The 15,882-nt window shown below is 51.3% G+C and overlaps 5 protein-coding genes across 5 annotated transcripts; 1 reads left to right on the top strand and 4 right to left on the bottom strand.

The window, feature by feature from the left end:
* Positions 1 to 1,278: 1,278 nt before the first annotated feature.
* Positions 1,279 to 1,518, top strand: COCMIDRAFT_91207 (uncharacterized protein; the record flags this gene model as incomplete). The annotated part of the gene is made up of 1 exon (XM_007688259.1): positions 1,279 to 1,518. One exon carries the CDS (start codon positions 1,279 to 1,281, stop codon positions 1,516 to 1,518), a length of 240 nt encoding a protein of 79 aa, XP_007686449.1.
* A 1,777-nt stretch (positions 1,519 to 3,295) lies between these two features.
* Positions 3,296 to 3,938, bottom strand: COCMIDRAFT_91051 (uncharacterized protein; the record flags this gene model as incomplete). Its single annotated transcript, XM_007688258.1, has 2 exons — positions 3,296 to 3,628; positions 3,897 to 3,938. The coding sequence occupies 2 exons, from the start codon at positions 3,936 to 3,938 to the stop codon at positions 3,296 to 3,298; spliced, it is 375 nt and encodes a 124-aa protein (XP_007686448.1).
* Positions 3,939 to 8,760: 4,822 nt separating this feature from the next.
* Positions 8,761 to 10,689, bottom strand: COCMIDRAFT_91061 (uncharacterized protein; the record flags this gene model as incomplete). The annotated part of the gene is made up of 2 exons (XM_007688257.1): positions 8,761 to 9,360; positions 9,418 to 10,689. The coding sequence occupies 2 exons, from the start codon at positions 10,687 to 10,689 to the stop codon at positions 8,761 to 8,763; spliced, it is 1,872 nt and encodes a 623-aa protein (XP_007686447.1).
* Positions 10,690 to 11,524: 835 nt separating this feature from the next.
* Positions 11,525 to 12,757, bottom strand: COCMIDRAFT_91048 (uncharacterized protein; the record flags this gene model as incomplete). Its single annotated transcript, XM_007688256.1, has 1 exon — positions 11,525 to 12,757. One exon carries the CDS (start codon positions 12,755 to 12,757, stop codon positions 11,525 to 11,527), a length of 1,233 nt encoding a protein of 410 aa, XP_007686446.1.
* A 1,772-nt stretch (positions 12,758 to 14,529) lies between these two features.
* COCMIDRAFT_25014 (uncharacterized protein) lies at positions 14,530 to 15,523 on the bottom strand (the record flags this gene model as incomplete). Its single annotated transcript, XM_007688217.1, has 4 exons — positions 14,530 to 14,879; positions 14,932 to 15,272; positions 15,334 to 15,439; positions 15,490 to 15,523. The coding sequence occupies 4 exons, from the start codon at positions 15,521 to 15,523 to the stop codon at positions 14,530 to 14,532; spliced, it is 831 nt and encodes a 276-aa protein (XP_007686407.1).
* Between the last annotated feature and the right edge of the window lie 359 nt (positions 15,524 to 15,882).

Below are 15,882 nucleotides of genomic sequence, written 5' to 3'. Positions count from 1 at the left end.
TTCACGAGAAGTCTGTATAGAGCGTTGTTGTCGCGGCATTGTGGTGGTTGTGGAGAGAGTCGCGTCAGTTTGGGTGGGGCGTTCAGCTTACTGATCTTTCCAGCTTACTGATCCCGCACGTTACGGTATATGATGAGGTTTGCCTCGTGCCTTATACGTTCGCATCTCTATTCACAATTTCTATCGACTAAGTGTTGTAGTCTTGTATACTAGGGCTGTTGGTCTAGTGTGACATATCTCCTGGAACCGTGCTAGATCGTCCTGGGTACCTTACAGAATGATCTGCCTATCCTGGCATCGATCGCACACTAGAGTCTTGGGACATAATTCGCAGTGACATGTCACGTTTCGCATCGAATATCTTGGAAGCAGAATACCGAATTGCTGTTAGAGTACTTGCTTCGATATGGGAGGATTTCGCTGTCGAAAGCATGGTCTCAGGGCCCAGAAGAGTGATGCGTCGGCACGTGATCTATGGCACTACCACAACTGATTCTGTTTTGCGTAATCGAACGACGAACTCAGCAACATCTTCCAGTGAAGAGATATAAAGGCGTCCACGTAGACTCTAAGCTTGCAAGATACTAATGGTCCAGTAGCGAAACGCCACATTACTGTAGTCGTCGCTACCCTTGTAGTACTAGTACTTCTGGCAGCCCTCATTTCCGCACGCCCTTACTATACCCGAGGTGTCCGGATTCAGTCTTAGCCGCAACACAGACTTCATGTGCCAGCTCTCTATTCGCAATCAATCTGCGTTGTTTTACAATAAGAGGCACACGACCTCTGGTGACGCGGCAGCACATCTACGGTCCAGGTGCCGTTCGTTTCGTGTTGTGGTCTGATTTTCCATCGGGCCTTAGTCCTGTTTGGCCTAAAAGGGAAACCCATCATGCCACTTTGAAGCCTGGGACAGCGTGAAAGTATGGGATCAGCCTTCCATGTGACTGTATGAATGGGCTGTTTTTTCAGAGCGGTAAGCTAGTTTAAGTATGAGAGTGCTTGGTGGTTCGGCTTTTTAAAACCCTATTGTCACTTTTTTTTTCTTTCGCGCGTTCGTCTTCGAGGTTCCCTTCTCCTTCCTGGCTGGTTATACGCTTCTCTCCCGGCCCATCTTGGACCACTTTCATTCTCTCTACGCTCTCGGACTGTATGGGATATACATCAGCGGCCCCACAGACCTCGTATTTATTTGTTCCTTGTGCATTGCAACGTCGGCAGATTGACAGTTGCTTTCAACGCTTGTTAGGCCGACCCGAGATTCTTCGGCACTTTGAAATGATGATAACAAAAACCTTTTCCTTGACAAACTTTGTCATCGGATCGTCTGCTCTCTGTTTTCAGATCTTCGTTCTCTATCCTTGGCACGAGAAGCTTGAAGAGGAGTTTGTCCAGCTAAAGAAGGAGCACGCGACGTTGTTGGAGGAGATGCATCAGAATCACAGGAGTGAGTTGAGGGGTATACGGGAACAACTGGAGTTGGCAAATGAGAGGAGGAAGACCGGACGATTCTGGTAAGCGGCTATCGCTCACGGAGATGGAGACCAAACATGATCAAGGGGAGGGAAGAAGAAGGGGGTTACAGATGAGTGCATTCGGAGTGGAAGGTCTAGCCATGTTTCAATGAGAGGGTGAGATATACAAGACGAGGAGGGTTTGGTCCGTAAGATTCGACTTGGGATGGGCACGAGATGATACCACGTTCGCGGCACCGACAGCAATCACACCGTGAGCGTGACTATTCGGCATCCAGCCACAATCCATTCAAGAGCTGAACTCGGCCCGTAGACTTGCGAAGTGTTTCAAGACCTCACATTTCACAGGAGAGGCACTTTTCAACCTGGGATACGGTCCCCGAGCTCCAACCATTTCCACCACGCGCTTGCACTTACCCGATAAAGCAAGAACAACAGCCCAGAACCTTAATTCGGGAACGAAAAGAGTTGTACAAAGTCTATTGAACAGTAATTAGATCTCCTTTACTCAAGACTATTAATCGTTGGAAAAAAAACCCCCCATCCCCCCTTACTATACAGACAAAATGCGAATCTCACCCAAGCCGTACGCATGCATACCTATTACCAATCCTAACACGGCACTTTCCCCTAATCACCTAAGCATTGTGCACCCCCTTGTAGGAGTAGCAATCCAGTACCGCATGACCTCAAACATAAGATTTGGCCCTAGTACTTTCCCATCCATCTGACATATCTCTTTTCCTTAGTCTAGCAGTTGAACAACAAAACTCAAGCCGATCACCCTGTTCGCCCTTTGTTCGGCTACTCCACGCGATAGACTTGTCCGGTTTAAGTTATGACATGCAACGTCACTTGCCCGTTTAGGAAAATTGTAGCGATGGATACCAATTGCAAAGATATGTGTGTTAGCGTATTGACACTAAGGTGGTAAAGTGCATTGGGTCGGGTGTGGGATCTGCAGGGTGAGATCGGGGAACTAAGCGCGGATTTTGAGATGTGATGGGGGCGGAGGCGCTGGGAATAAGTGTCAGGAAGAAGGGGGATTGGCGTGGCTTTTTTTTTAGTGGAGATGAAAGATGGCGGTAGAGTTTATTTGTATATGTGACGTGATGGAGCGGGAAAATAATTTATTTCCTTGACTGTGTTTACATAATGATACACAAAAGTCAGTCGAGTGAATGCACTATTTCAAATTATGTGATGGTAGGAGCGTTGAGACGGCCGGTTTGTTCATTTAATATCAAGGTGCATGTACGTAGGTAAGGAAACCTAGGAACATGGAAATAAGAGGGCAAAGAAAACATAGCCGTGACCCCTCCATCAAGGGAGCACACACGGGGAAACAAGCGAGAAAAAGAAATGAAAACAGAAAAAAAAGAGATTAGTAGTGCGGAGAAAAGGTATAACGCCGTAGGTGTAATGTCGAGCTCCAGTCCCCATCCAGTTCCCTGCCCATGCTACCAAATGCCCTGCGAACCTGGTGATAAACGTCCTAACTCGGTAGCACCGGGCAGCAACCATGGTCCGCCATGTCCGATGTATATGCCGCGCTAAGCCAAATCTGCAACCAGCGACAGATGGAAATGCCAGTCCGCGTGCGTCATACCGTGGCATTCATTTGCGTGTTCACCCTCCCCCCGAGAAAAAAACATGTGTCTGGTGTAGTATGTGTATTGGTACCGAGACCCTTAAGAAACGCCGACATCGGGGCAAAGAAATGCTGAGTGATGGGTCGGAAACCACGGGTGTGGGATATCGAGTCATGGTAGGTATGTGTGTTCAAGGCGCAGAGTCACAAAGTTTCGTCTGGTGTGCTTCTATGCTTGGACTTCCTTCTTTTCGCTGAGGGCTCTTGGTCGGAAGACGGCGTCCTGGCCCGACATGCGTCGGCCAAGGGCGCGGTCAAGTTTGGCACCCAGCGCCAACTTGCTCATGTCGTCTGTCTTCTCGTTGCTCATGGCATATCGTTGTTGGACCAGGCGCTTGTCCTCGAGACGGTTAAAGCCGGCGTTCCATGATTTGATGTCCTGCGACTTGGGATCACCGGCGGTTGACGAGGCTTCGGAAAGGTGTGAGGGCGCAATTGAGGGAGCCAGAGTGGGTGCGGCGCTGTAGGTAGACATGCGGGTGGAGGCGCGCTTGCCGGTGCTCTGTGGTTTCTTGTCGTTAGACTGTTCTTGTTGCGACATGTTGAGGGACGGTGTATTGTGTTTTTGTAGTGGTGGTGGTTGCGACAAAAGTTTGGGAGGGAAGCGGGAGCGATGTGGGAAGAAGAGCAAGTGCAAGAAAAGTGCAGAGGGGATGAGAGAAGTAGTATGATGGGCCCAAGAGTGCAGGTGCTCCATAGGCACGCACCGGCCATGACTAGGGCATGTCTGAAACGAGCAGTGGGTACGTAGGGACGGGAAAATGGCTTACGTTGGCAAGTATGGGCCGTGAAGACTCAAGGGAGTTGGGCATAGTGCGGGCTGAAAAGTTGGCAGTCGAGGGCGGTGGGGAGTGGCTTGGTGGTATATAGTAGTAGAGATGGTAGCAGTGACAGTAGTGGTGACACAAGTGGTTTGGGGGGACAGACGTCCTACTAATACCACGGCAGGTGTGAGACGCGGCGGTGACGGCAAAGACCGGAGCGGGTGATGGATTCGAGAGTAGACGGCTACCTGGTGAACAGCAAAAGGCGACGACAGATGGAACGTCGACAAAGCCGGCCCTGTGCTGGCCCAGCGTCGCGCCTCGCTTGTTTCAAAGGACCCAGACAGGCAAGGGAGTGGCCCGAGTAGACAAGATCTACCGGCAGGGGGGCCATGCTAGCCAAAGGTTCCAGAGGTTACGCCGGCGCCATCAGGTGCTGCTGTGCACACCATGTCTATGTGTGTAAGTATACAGTACACCCAGATACAATGCACGCTTGGCAGCATTGGAGAGCAAACGCGAGCCTTGTCTTGGTGTTGTGGTGTTGATGTCCCAAGTATGTGGGGAGAGGGGGGGAGGGAGCATGGCACGCACAGTGACATGACAACAGGAGTAATGCATCGAGACAATCTCTCCAAGACTGCATTGTAATGCATGCACCCAACAATCTCTTGATGGCTGTCATACGAACTCTATCCATGTGTGCATACAGACTCGTGTCCAACCAGCTCATATCACGCCTCTTCCATGGGTCTTGCGTGAATGCCGGTCACTCGTATCTAGTATACGAGGGCGGGCGTCATGGCTACCCAAATGGCCATGACAGGCTACAGCCCACTTACAGCCTTTACAGCGCCTCAGCCACGTTTTTTTCCTTGTGCGGGAACCCACTTTGGCCGCCGCTACCGGCGTTGGTGCCCTGGGGGATGGGAGAAATCCACCGGTACGCGTGTGCGAGGGCGCGTCTGAGTGGTTGTGCCCCATCAACGGCCCGCATCGCAAAAGGCCCTCTTGTAACCACACACCATGACCCCTTGGTTGCTCCACGAGTAGGGTATGTTACAGAACCTCCTATCTCGACGGGCTGGCCAGCCCCGGTCTCGACGACTCAATCAATCCATTAGCATTCCCACCAGTCAGTCGAGGCGGGGTGTTTTCTTTTCTTTTTTCTTTAGCCATCTCCAAGTGCACCTAGACCCCCCCCTTTTAAGACACTGCAGCTAGTCCCTAGCACCCAGCTATTCAGCTCGCCCATGCCCTTGGTCATCGGCAGAATAGCAGCTATCAACCAACGTCATGTCGTAATGAGTCGCTCTGGGTTCGTCAAGACCCTGGACATGTCATCTGTGCGCCTCCGAGTGATGCCGCGGGAAGATTCGCCGTTTGCTTTGCATCTGCGCTGATATCACCAACCCACCTTTTTGCGGTCTTAGCTCCTGCCCAATGCCTCTTTGTTCATCTCTTGTTATTGTTCGATCCCGTGTGTGCCAAATGAGTGAAAGATTGTCCGATCGGCTTCCCAGATGGACTGCGTGCAGTCAGCTTACTCGAGCAGAGGGCATCGTCGAGCGCTGATCGTCAGTATTGTGTCAAGAGTCTCAACGCGAAAGCGCCGTTGAACCTGTCCAAGCGCCCTTGCATGCACATGGGACTGAACGAGATGGGATGGCATGCCCTGCATGCCCACGTGGTCAGTAACGTGGACGCACGGCCGTATCGGTGGGCCCAGTTGCACTTGGGCCCCGGGTCAGGCAGAGAGAGAGTCACGCCAATGCCAATGCCAATGCTGAAACCCAACGGAACGGCTATCGCAACCGGTGAGCGTTATGCACCTCTTCACCATCCATCCATCCATCCACATGTCGCGCTTAACCCGGCGCACCCATACTACCTACCTACACCATCGCCTGGCACGGCTAAACTGTCGCAAGCTTGACAACCGAGCTGCTGCCTCCAACTCCTTTGACTCAACAACTCATTACTATTTGAACCTGCGTATGCATGTATGCGGCGCGTCTTGACAACTCCTATTATGTAGTGTGATGATGACGCAACCCCTCAAACCCACCCACATCCGACGTCAATTCACATGTCCAAGACCGACGCTGCCTCAGTCACGCTCGTCTGAGAATAACGGGGCGGGCGACAAACATAATGCGATACTGAAACACTTGAGGCTCACCGAGCCAAGAGGCGGAGAAAGGTAGATCACCAGGCTATCCTTACCACAACAAAGAAAAAGCTGCTGCCGACCTACACTAGCGGAGGCATGCCCCCGACTCTTTTCCACTTACAGCATTGGCCATGAATTCCCAGACAGAAAATCGAGCCTTGGAAGATGTTGGAATCAAGCAAGAGCCGGCAGACTGGGTGACAGGAACAATTTATATCCATCAACATCTGTCTTCACGCTAGCCTGAACCTCGTACTCGTTCATCGTCTGAGCACTCCAACCCTCAGAAGAAAAAATCGGCCAACATGTATTCCTCCCAAGAAAGCTCAAAAGGAAGAGTCTACGATAATGAAAAAGAAACATACCTTCAATGCCTCACCATACCCACCAGCACAAAACATACGCCTACTAACCATAGTCCTCGACAAACCATCTTTCTCCCGCCTAATCCACACCCTCCTCATCACCATCACACACCTTATTTCAATACCACTTCAGCAAACAAAACAAAAGAGAGCTCATCCAGACTCTCACTTAGCAAACCTCCAACCCCACCTGATCACCTCCACACTCCACGCTAAATGCAACACCGGACACCTGGTCCGAGCCTTCCAAAAACTCTACTTGACCCTACCAAACCCTCTAGTTCTTATCTAACCCAACTTTCTTTTCCCCCACCAGCTCAAACGACCCTGTTTGCGTTTGCGTAAACAATATAGTTGCGGTCCAGCAATTAGTGCCTCGCTTGATTAGATCCGGCTGCGACAAGAGGCGAATGAAACACAGTACCGAACCTAAAGAATGGGGAGAAGGTGGTGCGTTTCTTCAATTGAGTTTGGAAATGTGGGTTGTAATTGGAGGCGTTATATATATACAGTAACTAGGCGGGTGTAGGTGGGGGTTCTTTGAGTGAGTTTGAGACGCTAGATGCCTTGAAAGTTGAGCAGCGAAAGCGTAGGTTTTTGAGAAGTGCGATTCAGTGTGGTCGCATGTCGGGATGTACTATACATGTGCGTGTATGAATCGCAGGAGGAGAAAGTATTTTCTCTACTGGACAAAGAAAACCCTCAAATCTTGGATCACATACTGCGCAAATGCTAACGATTCAAGGCGCGTATTCCTCACTATAACATGCTATTAAAGATTTGTAGTCGCAATTCCACTTTGCTATTCAATCAACGACATGTTTACAAAAGCAAGTACCGTTCCTTTACACCCCATCTCCCCCGGAACCAATTTTCAGATATTCTCACAGCGTTACACTGCAGTGACTGCTAAAACCACATTTGGGAACTTACCCGCCACACTGAGATCTGACACAAACGGCACCAGTTTCAGATGCAAGTATACAAACAAAGCATGACTTGCATTCCCCCACAGAAACGCCGCATCTGGCGCCCCTGTCTGACTTCTGCAGCTCTCGACTGCAACACACGGGTAGCAGCTGGCGACGCACTAAGTTCACAACGAACCAAACTCCCTTGAGAAACGCAACCGTCGGCCTCTCAGATGACCATTTGTGTAACGTACCCACACAATACCGCGTGACACATCTGCTTACACCAGAATTGCTCTCCGCAATCCAATCAATATCCGCATAAAAGTAAAACTCACAACATGCAATTTACACTGCCGCTTGCAACCAATTTACACAAGCAAGTCTAGAAGCCTACACAGCCAAACTCACACCCGCAACACAAAGTAAAAAAAAGAGCAACTACTTGATACTAGCCCGCAATCTCCACAATCACATGCATTTCCTCCCCTCCCCTGCCCCCCAAACCCACTTCCATCCGATCCCCCTCTCAGCTGCTCCCCCTCAAAAAAGCAAAAAAGAGTGTCAGATCAGGAAACAACCCCACGAAATTACCCCCATTCCAACAACAACAACAACAACACCCCATCCATCATCCTCAAATAGTTAAGAAAAAAAACACCCCCTCCCCTCACAAAACCAATCCACAAAAAAAAACCCCCCGCCGCATCCCTCTCTCCTCATCCCCAGAAAGCTGTTGAGCCCCACCAACACTAACCCATAATAGCTCCCCCCCCTCCTCCTCTCCCAAAAAAAAACACCCCCTCCGTCGGAAAGCGGAAAAAGGGAAAGGAGGAAAAAAAAGTCCCTTTAAGCGTTCACGCAAGAAAGGAAAGGGGGGGGCCCACAGGGCCAGGCGAACGACGTTCGCTACAATCTACGGCTTGGCTATTTTTCTTACCTTGGTGGGTTGGGTGGGCGCAAAGGAAGGGAGGGGGGGGGTTGGAAAGGGAGCTAGAAGGGGAACCTTACCCGTTATGGTATATTGGTTTATTTTCTTGGGGCTGGTGGAGGCAAGGCGAGGCGAGACGCCGCACCCCTCCCCCCCCCTGTGCTTGACGCCGACGCCTTTTTGTTTATTAGTAGCGTGCTTGGATATTGGTATATATATATATATGCGTGTGTGTGGAATGGGCAATGGGACGAAGATTTAATGATGAAAAAAAAAAGTAGAAATGGTGGGTAAAGATCAGTTTGATTTGGTGCACGGCAAGAAAAAAAAAGAGGTAGTAGTTGCGATACTCTTTCATTCCTCGTGAATGCTGTTTGACATTCTGCGCAACACAAATCTACGTAGCGCCTTCTCATGCGGCACAACGCGATGCAGCACCCATCGACTATCACGTGCATCCGTTACTAAACCTTTTGTCTATGTCAAAAGTTTACGCATCCATGACCGACGGGTCCACCAATTCAACAACTACATTACAGATGCCATCCGCCCAGACGGCAAACGCCTTTTCTCTCAATACACTGTACCAGTCGTCAGCATTGCGAATATGGCGCCACCCCTCGGGACCGATGGATTTGATGACACAGCGGGAGAGTAGCCTGTTGTCGGTCTTGTTGCATTTATCCATGGTGGGACGGACAGCGGCTGCAGAGGCAGGGGGCGGTAATGCAGCCGACACATCATCAGCTGGAGGTATTCCGGTCGATTTACTAATTGCAATAGGTCCTTGAGGGGCGCCCTCAGTCTGTAAAGCATTGGCAGCAGCAGCAAGTCCGCGGAGGTTGTTGTCTGGTGCCTGGAGAGACCCAATCCACAACTCCAGTTCAGGATAACTATCCTTAGCAGTTTGCAATAGCGAGACAACCTCATTCATAAAGTCGCTGTAGTCGTACCAGGCCAGGTGTGATTGCGCTTCGGCGGTGATGCGTCTCTCACCGATTTTGGTGTCTGACGTGGTGCCAGACGAGGGCCCTACAAGAAATATGTTGATATGCCTCAGGTTGGGATTGGCCGTGCCCGTCCTGGATAGCTGGCCTGCGTCAGCACTCAAAATGCCGACGGGAAATAAAATCAGCGGTCAACGTACCTTTGAACTTAAAGCTGTTGTTGCATGGTCATGTGTCTTTTGTTCCAAATCCGCAAGACATATCTGGTCCTGTGATGAACGTTGCTCGAGGGCGACGGATGTTGGTGATGACGGTAGAATTGCCTGTGAATACCGGCAAGCATGACTCAGGTCAGGATCGAATGCTGGTTGCAAGTGATGCTCGAGTTGGTGTACATCGCGATTCCCATCTTGCTGAGTAATAGCCTTCACACTGCTTTCCTTCTCTTTTTGCTTAGAGCCCCCTTTCCTTGTCTCAATTGCATACTGTCGTTGTCGCTCGTTCGTGACCATGCGTCTCATGAGGGGGGTGACAAGCCCAACAATCTTGTTACCATCTCTTGGCCAGATGAGTCGTGGACTTGCCTCAGGCGTCTCCATCTCTCCCAGCGCACGAGCAGCTTCTATGGTATCGTTTTCCTCTGGCTTTTCCACATGCTCACCAAAGAACCGCTCACCCACTCCATTGCTCAAGAAGTCGCGGACACAGTTGAAGAGCCTCAGTTTGACCATATCGTTGTCTCCCTTGCCACGATTGCCAACGCAACTTTGCCTTTCGGGGTGTGACGAGTCAAGCATGTATGCTTTCGCAGAGGCTTGGAGTTGGAGAAAGTTCTCAGGGCTGAGCCGAAGGGAGATGAACAGCTTGGACATTGGCGGACGTGTGTGTTTACGAGCTGTTCTATCCGAAGATCGACGGAAGAGGGCAGCAGCAGAATGGACACCTGCAGCACGAGCATTGCTGGGTTGAGGCTCACTGGAGGGGGATGGATTGTCATTGACTAAATCTCCACCCATCTCACAGATGACATCTTGCAATCGAGGATCTGTGGGCTCTTCGGGTCTTCTCCGTCTGGTATTGATAGGTTCATCTGCTTGGTGGGAGGAATCTGCAACTAGAGAGCCAGTCGGCCTTTTCCTTTTGCTCCTACCTTGAGATGTAGGAGTCGCCCCACCTGTATCACTTGTATCCATAACTTGAGCAGCGTGACCAGCAGCTGTGGCAGCCTCCAGCAACTCTGCGAGATTGTGGTTCTCTTCCAGTGTATGGTCGGCAGACGTCTGTTGCGCAGTGTGTTCGACATACAAATGCGGGCTGAGATGATGATCGAGCGGCGCTGTAACAGCAGCAGGACCAGCCAAATCATATTCTTCGTCTCCGGCTACGAATTGGGGCGGTGCAGCGTTTGTGCTGTTGGACGTGGTAATGAACTGGCCGGAACGCATTTGGTAGTAGGGTGCGTTTGTCGTCATCGTGGTTGCCTGCCCCAACATCAGACGGATCCCGCGGTTGTACGAGTGAGCTGTCAATGCACAATGGTAAGTGTTTGGATCAGATATTTGAAGCGGAAATGGCTGCGAATGCGAGCTGAACTAGGAGAGTACAACGACTCGGTTATACATGGAAATCGAAGCTCTCTTGTATTCAAGCTGCCATGTACTTGGCTTGACACTCATGTAGACAATTGGCTTGACCGAGACATGGTTTGTGTGTCGAAGGAGGAGCAATGCATAGTTTGGGTCGCAGCGAAAAGTGTAGTTTGGGGTCATGTTGGGGACGCAGTTGGCAGCGAGAAGCGCACTTTGGGCGCGTGGTTTGGATTCAACACAGAAAAGTGGCGGACGGATTGGGGCAGCAGACAATTATTGCGCACCTGATGTGGGTTGCTGGCGCTTGCTGTTGTCTGTAAGGAACAAACAGGGCCAGCCAGAAAGGCGAAAGTCGCGGCGACGCGGCGAAGTGGGTTTGTGTTGTTTGCACAAATACCGCGCGAACATGTGACGGTCGATTAGATAAGCCACAAGTGAGTAGACCCAATCGTCTGTTTCTTTCCAGAAAAGATACAGTTCTAGTATTCAATCGTCGGAATGAATTCTAGCAAAAACTAGAAGAGGGGTGTTTATGCTTAATGATTTTATCGTGGTTAAATTGCAGTCACAACCTGTGTTCTTGCTCTACAGCAATCGACCACGACAAGCAGTCCATAGAAGATTGAAATACTACTGTTGATTTGAATACACCATGTCTATATATTCTACTCGCAATGTTCCTGATATCGAAATAGCTGAGAAAAAAAAAGAATTTGCTTCAGAAACCATCGCCCTCCTTCCACTCCCTTCCCACCTCCAACGCGCGATTTTGCGGGTCCTCGCCTCGAATATAGGCGTCATGTCTTAACTGATCGACCACCGGTTTCAAGCGGTCAATCTCTCTCCTATACTCCTCGTCCTTGCCTGGCTCAGGCGTCTCGATTTCCTTTAGCAGTTGCATATTGCCTTCTTTCTTCGCTTCTGCGATATACGCTGTCCTCTGATACCAGTCCATGAGCTTCCCTTGGTTATCGCCCAACTCGGCCGCAAGAGCCTTGAAGTTGTCGTATTCTTCTTCACCACCAAAACAAACGCCGTACTGATCGCAGAAACAGACATGTTCTTTTGGACACAAAATGTTTTGACCTGTGAAGATGAACTGCCAGATGTATTCAAAGATGCGCCCGCTCAAGGAGTCGGTCAATTGTGTGTTGAATACCCAGTCACGGTACCAGACGTACTGCGCCAAGGGCTTTGCCTGTATCCGTTCTCGTGAGAGAGCAAATTGGGCGCAACAAGGCTGCGCCAGCACACTAGGGATTGCGTCAAGGGGAAAAAGCTCGCTCCAGGACTTTGCAAGGAGAACCTCTTCTGGTTTGTTCTTGTCTTGATCCATCACACCTGGGTGCATCCATTCCGGACAGCCCGGGGCCCAAGTGCACTTCATGTTCACAAAACCTTCTCTCCAAACGCGTGGCCGACTCAGACGAGCGATCATTTCGTGTGCGTCGCTACCCAGGAGTATGTCATTGTGCCATGATAATTGATGCGCATGCATGAAGATGGCGACGTCAGGAAGGTTATCGTAGTTGTCAATAATCCACGATAGATAGATCATGACTTCGTGGCCCTTGTTCTTTGGGGGATGTAACGGCGCAGTTGGATCGTCTGCGACGTAGACGGCTCTGTCTTGCTCCGGCAACTTTTCCAGTACCCAACTGATATCCTCTTTCTTTGTCTTTGCAATTATCAGTGTCGATGTGAAATTATGCGCCGGGGGCATCGGTGAGCCTGGTTTGAACACTGGTTTTGGATTCCAATTCGTGTAGTCAGGGTCGCCCGATGGGTCCGCGCTATGCGGTTGCGCATTGCTGCCAATGTGTTCGCCCAAGCCCACATGCTGAGGCAAACTCCTCCACGTCTCACTGGTGCGTATGTCGGAGTAAAAGAATGCAGTTATGGAAAGGACGACGAGCACAGCAAGGAGCGGAATGACGTTTCGTCTGGTCATGGCGCGCAAGGAGGGAGGTGGAGAGAGCGACTGGGAAACCGAGAAAGCTGAGAGGGTAGAAATGGAGACGTGGGCTGTGTGAGAGCCCTGCGAGAGTCCACTGCAAGAAGAAGGTCAACTCACGCTTACGTCGGTCGGACGGAGTGGGTGTATCCTTACTATGAAAGCTAACCACGATGTGGAGGTGTCCGCGCGGCAAGATCAATGCCGAGTTACTGCCGCGTCCCTTTGCGAATAGGTGCAGGTAACGCGGCTGCTAAAAACGCCCAAGAGAGGGTTGAGAAGAGAGGGAATACAGGATGCCATTGATGTGACCGCGTACTCCCCTAATGTGTCGCCGCCGTCAGGCTGGTTACCTGTCGATGCAGGCTTGTGTCGTTTTAAGTTAACCCCCCAAATGACCCACTCACAGGGACCCCTGCACGGGAGCCGAATCAGAATGGCGTCGAGCGGGTCGATCCCCAAGAATAAGTACTCCAACGCTTCCATTAGCTTGAAAAGCGCCACAATCGCTACTGACGCAAACGCTAGTAATACAATGTGGCAAAAGTCACCGTGTAAAGGCTGATCGGATTGTAGCACAGATTTCAATTTTCTACCTGCTGAGACGGATCACTGTCTGTGTACCCTAGGCGGCTCAGAGCATGATCTAAACTACGACATTGCGTAATTTTATAAGCTTAGCTGATCAACTGGTGAGTTGCGTACTATCGCAGATCCAGGAATATAAGTGCAATCATTGTCAAGCATATGCACACCTACATGCAAGCAATCTCAGCTGCGACAGCACCAGCAGCCATGTGTGCGCGCTCCATTCTTGAGACGGCGACATCTGATTAGAGTCTTTTGAGGCGATAGGTTGCAAAGATAGTTGGTAGGAAGGGTTGAGTGAACGGACATATTCTCAGACTTTGCACTCAGTGCACAGTCGAAGGGAAGTGCGGTGATGAGCAAACCACGCATGAGCAAAGAGGGAAGTGAAAGTGAATAAAATTCGGGGAGGGGCCACGCACCTTGCACTGTATGTACCTTAAGCCCGCACATATTATGACCATTTGCATCGAGCAAACAGCTTAGCTACAGGCTATAATCACAGACTTTGATATCTATGCACGACTCGGCCAAACGGCTAGTCTTGGCATTCCGACATGCGTCAGACAAAGCACGTGGGCGGGCGGTGGCAGCGATGCATCTACAGTCATCGTCGTGCCAGTCTACAATGCGAAAGGCTGTGAATATTCGACGGCGAAACTTTTAGGCCCAATTATGCTACTGGGTCGGGAGGGGCTGCGCTGACATGATGGCGGTTATGGTGGATGATAGTGAAAGTATTTAGACAGTGCTGGTCATGCGGAAAGGTGGTGTGGACTGGCTACTGGATGTCCAGGTTGCATCGAAGGACAGTAGATAGAAGTACAATTTGGTGTCGATCAAGATGATTGATGGTCCCAAGGGCTATAGACGATGCCCCGAAAGCATTTAGCGAAGTGCTGAACCGATTTTCCAAGGAAATTACCGAGCTGACGAAGGATAATATCATGTCGAGCTGCAAGAAGGCAGACCACGGTAGAGTGCTACCTGCGCTGCCGTGAACCATATCGATGAACTTTTGTCGACCACATGCCCTTTGTGTAAAAGCCGTATTAAACTGAACCCCAGTGAAGTAGTCATAGGATTACAGAAGTGAAGTGCTGGAAAAGGCGCCAAATCGAGGAAGCCATACGAACCCTAACTTAGTACCGCTTGGGTTCTGCCTGGGTCAGCTGGGGGAGCTAGCGGTATGAGCGATCGTAATCACCCTCGTTGTACGAGCGACCTCCACTTCCACCTCCACCACCGTACGCGTCACGGGGAGGAGCGGCATCGTAGGCACCGGCAGCTGGCGGAGGAGGCCTGTCATAGTAGTCACTGCCGCCACCACGACGGTCGTACCTGCGCTCCGAAGCATAGCGGTCAACACCCCGGGGATAGTCATCACGGCGGCCAGCTCCATAGCCACGATCATCGTATCGCGAGCTGCGAGAGCCATAGTCATCGCGTCTGCCGTATCCACCGCCGCGACGGTCGTACGAGTCGCGATCGCCACCGTAGCGAGGACCGCCCCGGCCGCGCCCGCCGAACTCTAATATATTGTCAGCCCCATCACCAGCCATGTAAACAACAGGCGCACTTACCGCGCTTGGGAGGACCGTAGTATTTGCCCGGGGTAGGTGTGCGAGGGCGTGCACGGCGAGCCTTCTCGATGCTCAATGTCCGGCCTTGGTGAACTTCTCCTTGCAGTCCCTCCTTAGCATTATCGGCCTGCTCAGCAGTAACCATCTTGACGAAGCCGAAGCCGCGAGACTCCTTAGTGTGGGGGTCGCGCATGATGTTGCACTGCTCGACATCACCGTACTTCTCGAAGAGACGCGTGACTTCGTCTTCAGTGAGAGTAGGGTGAATACCGGTGACGAAGAGGTTGGAGCCCGAGTTGCGGCTCTCGTCGTCATCGTTCCTGCGCTCCGGGGGCGGACCACTGCATCGACATTAGCAAACTGTGCCATCAAGAGTAGACAGTAGCAAGGGCAGGAACTCACCGGCTATCGCGACCACCTGGAGAGGCGCTGCGAGGACGCGCTCCCTCATCGCGACGGTCAGCACGCGGAGACCGGCTGCGGTCGCGTTCGTAGCCGCGAGGCTCGTCTGGGATGCAGTCAGTATACAGCAAACAAGGCACAGGCAGACAAACACACCGTCGTAGGGGCGCTGTTCGTTCTCGTACTCCATGGTGATGATATCGTGGTGGGTCAGGAGTTTGTTGGTTGAGGAAAGGTGTTTGCTGAAGCTGGAGTTTAGGCGGTTTTTTTGGCAGGGCTGATCGACCGTAGCCGCGTCTCACTTAGTAAGCGTCGCGCTAAAATGACCGGTGCTGCACTGAAGTGGAGTAAAAGTGGAAGAGGAGGTGAAGGGGAGTCGAGGCACAAAGCGAGACTGGCTGCTATTTGTACGAGGCATGAAAACGACAGAGCACCAGGCAGCTGAGTGAGGCAACCGCTAGGGGCACCGGCCACACAGCAACTCTGCTAGCCGGCCCGTGAGGCTCGGCTCCTCATCCACATCTGCTCCCAACGTCTTTACCCAGACGG

The sequence above is a fragment of the Bipolaris oryzae genome, assembly GCF_000523455.1.
Source record: "Bipolaris oryzae ATCC 44560 unplaced genomic scaffold scaffold_39, whole genome shotgun sequence".
In the NCBI taxonomy this organism is placed as follows: Eukaryota; Fungi; Ascomycota; class Dothideomycetes; order Pleosporales; family Pleosporaceae; genus Bipolaris; species Bipolaris oryzae.
Note: the sequence above shows the minus strand (reverse complement) of the source record. Positions and strands in the feature narration are given on the sequence as shown.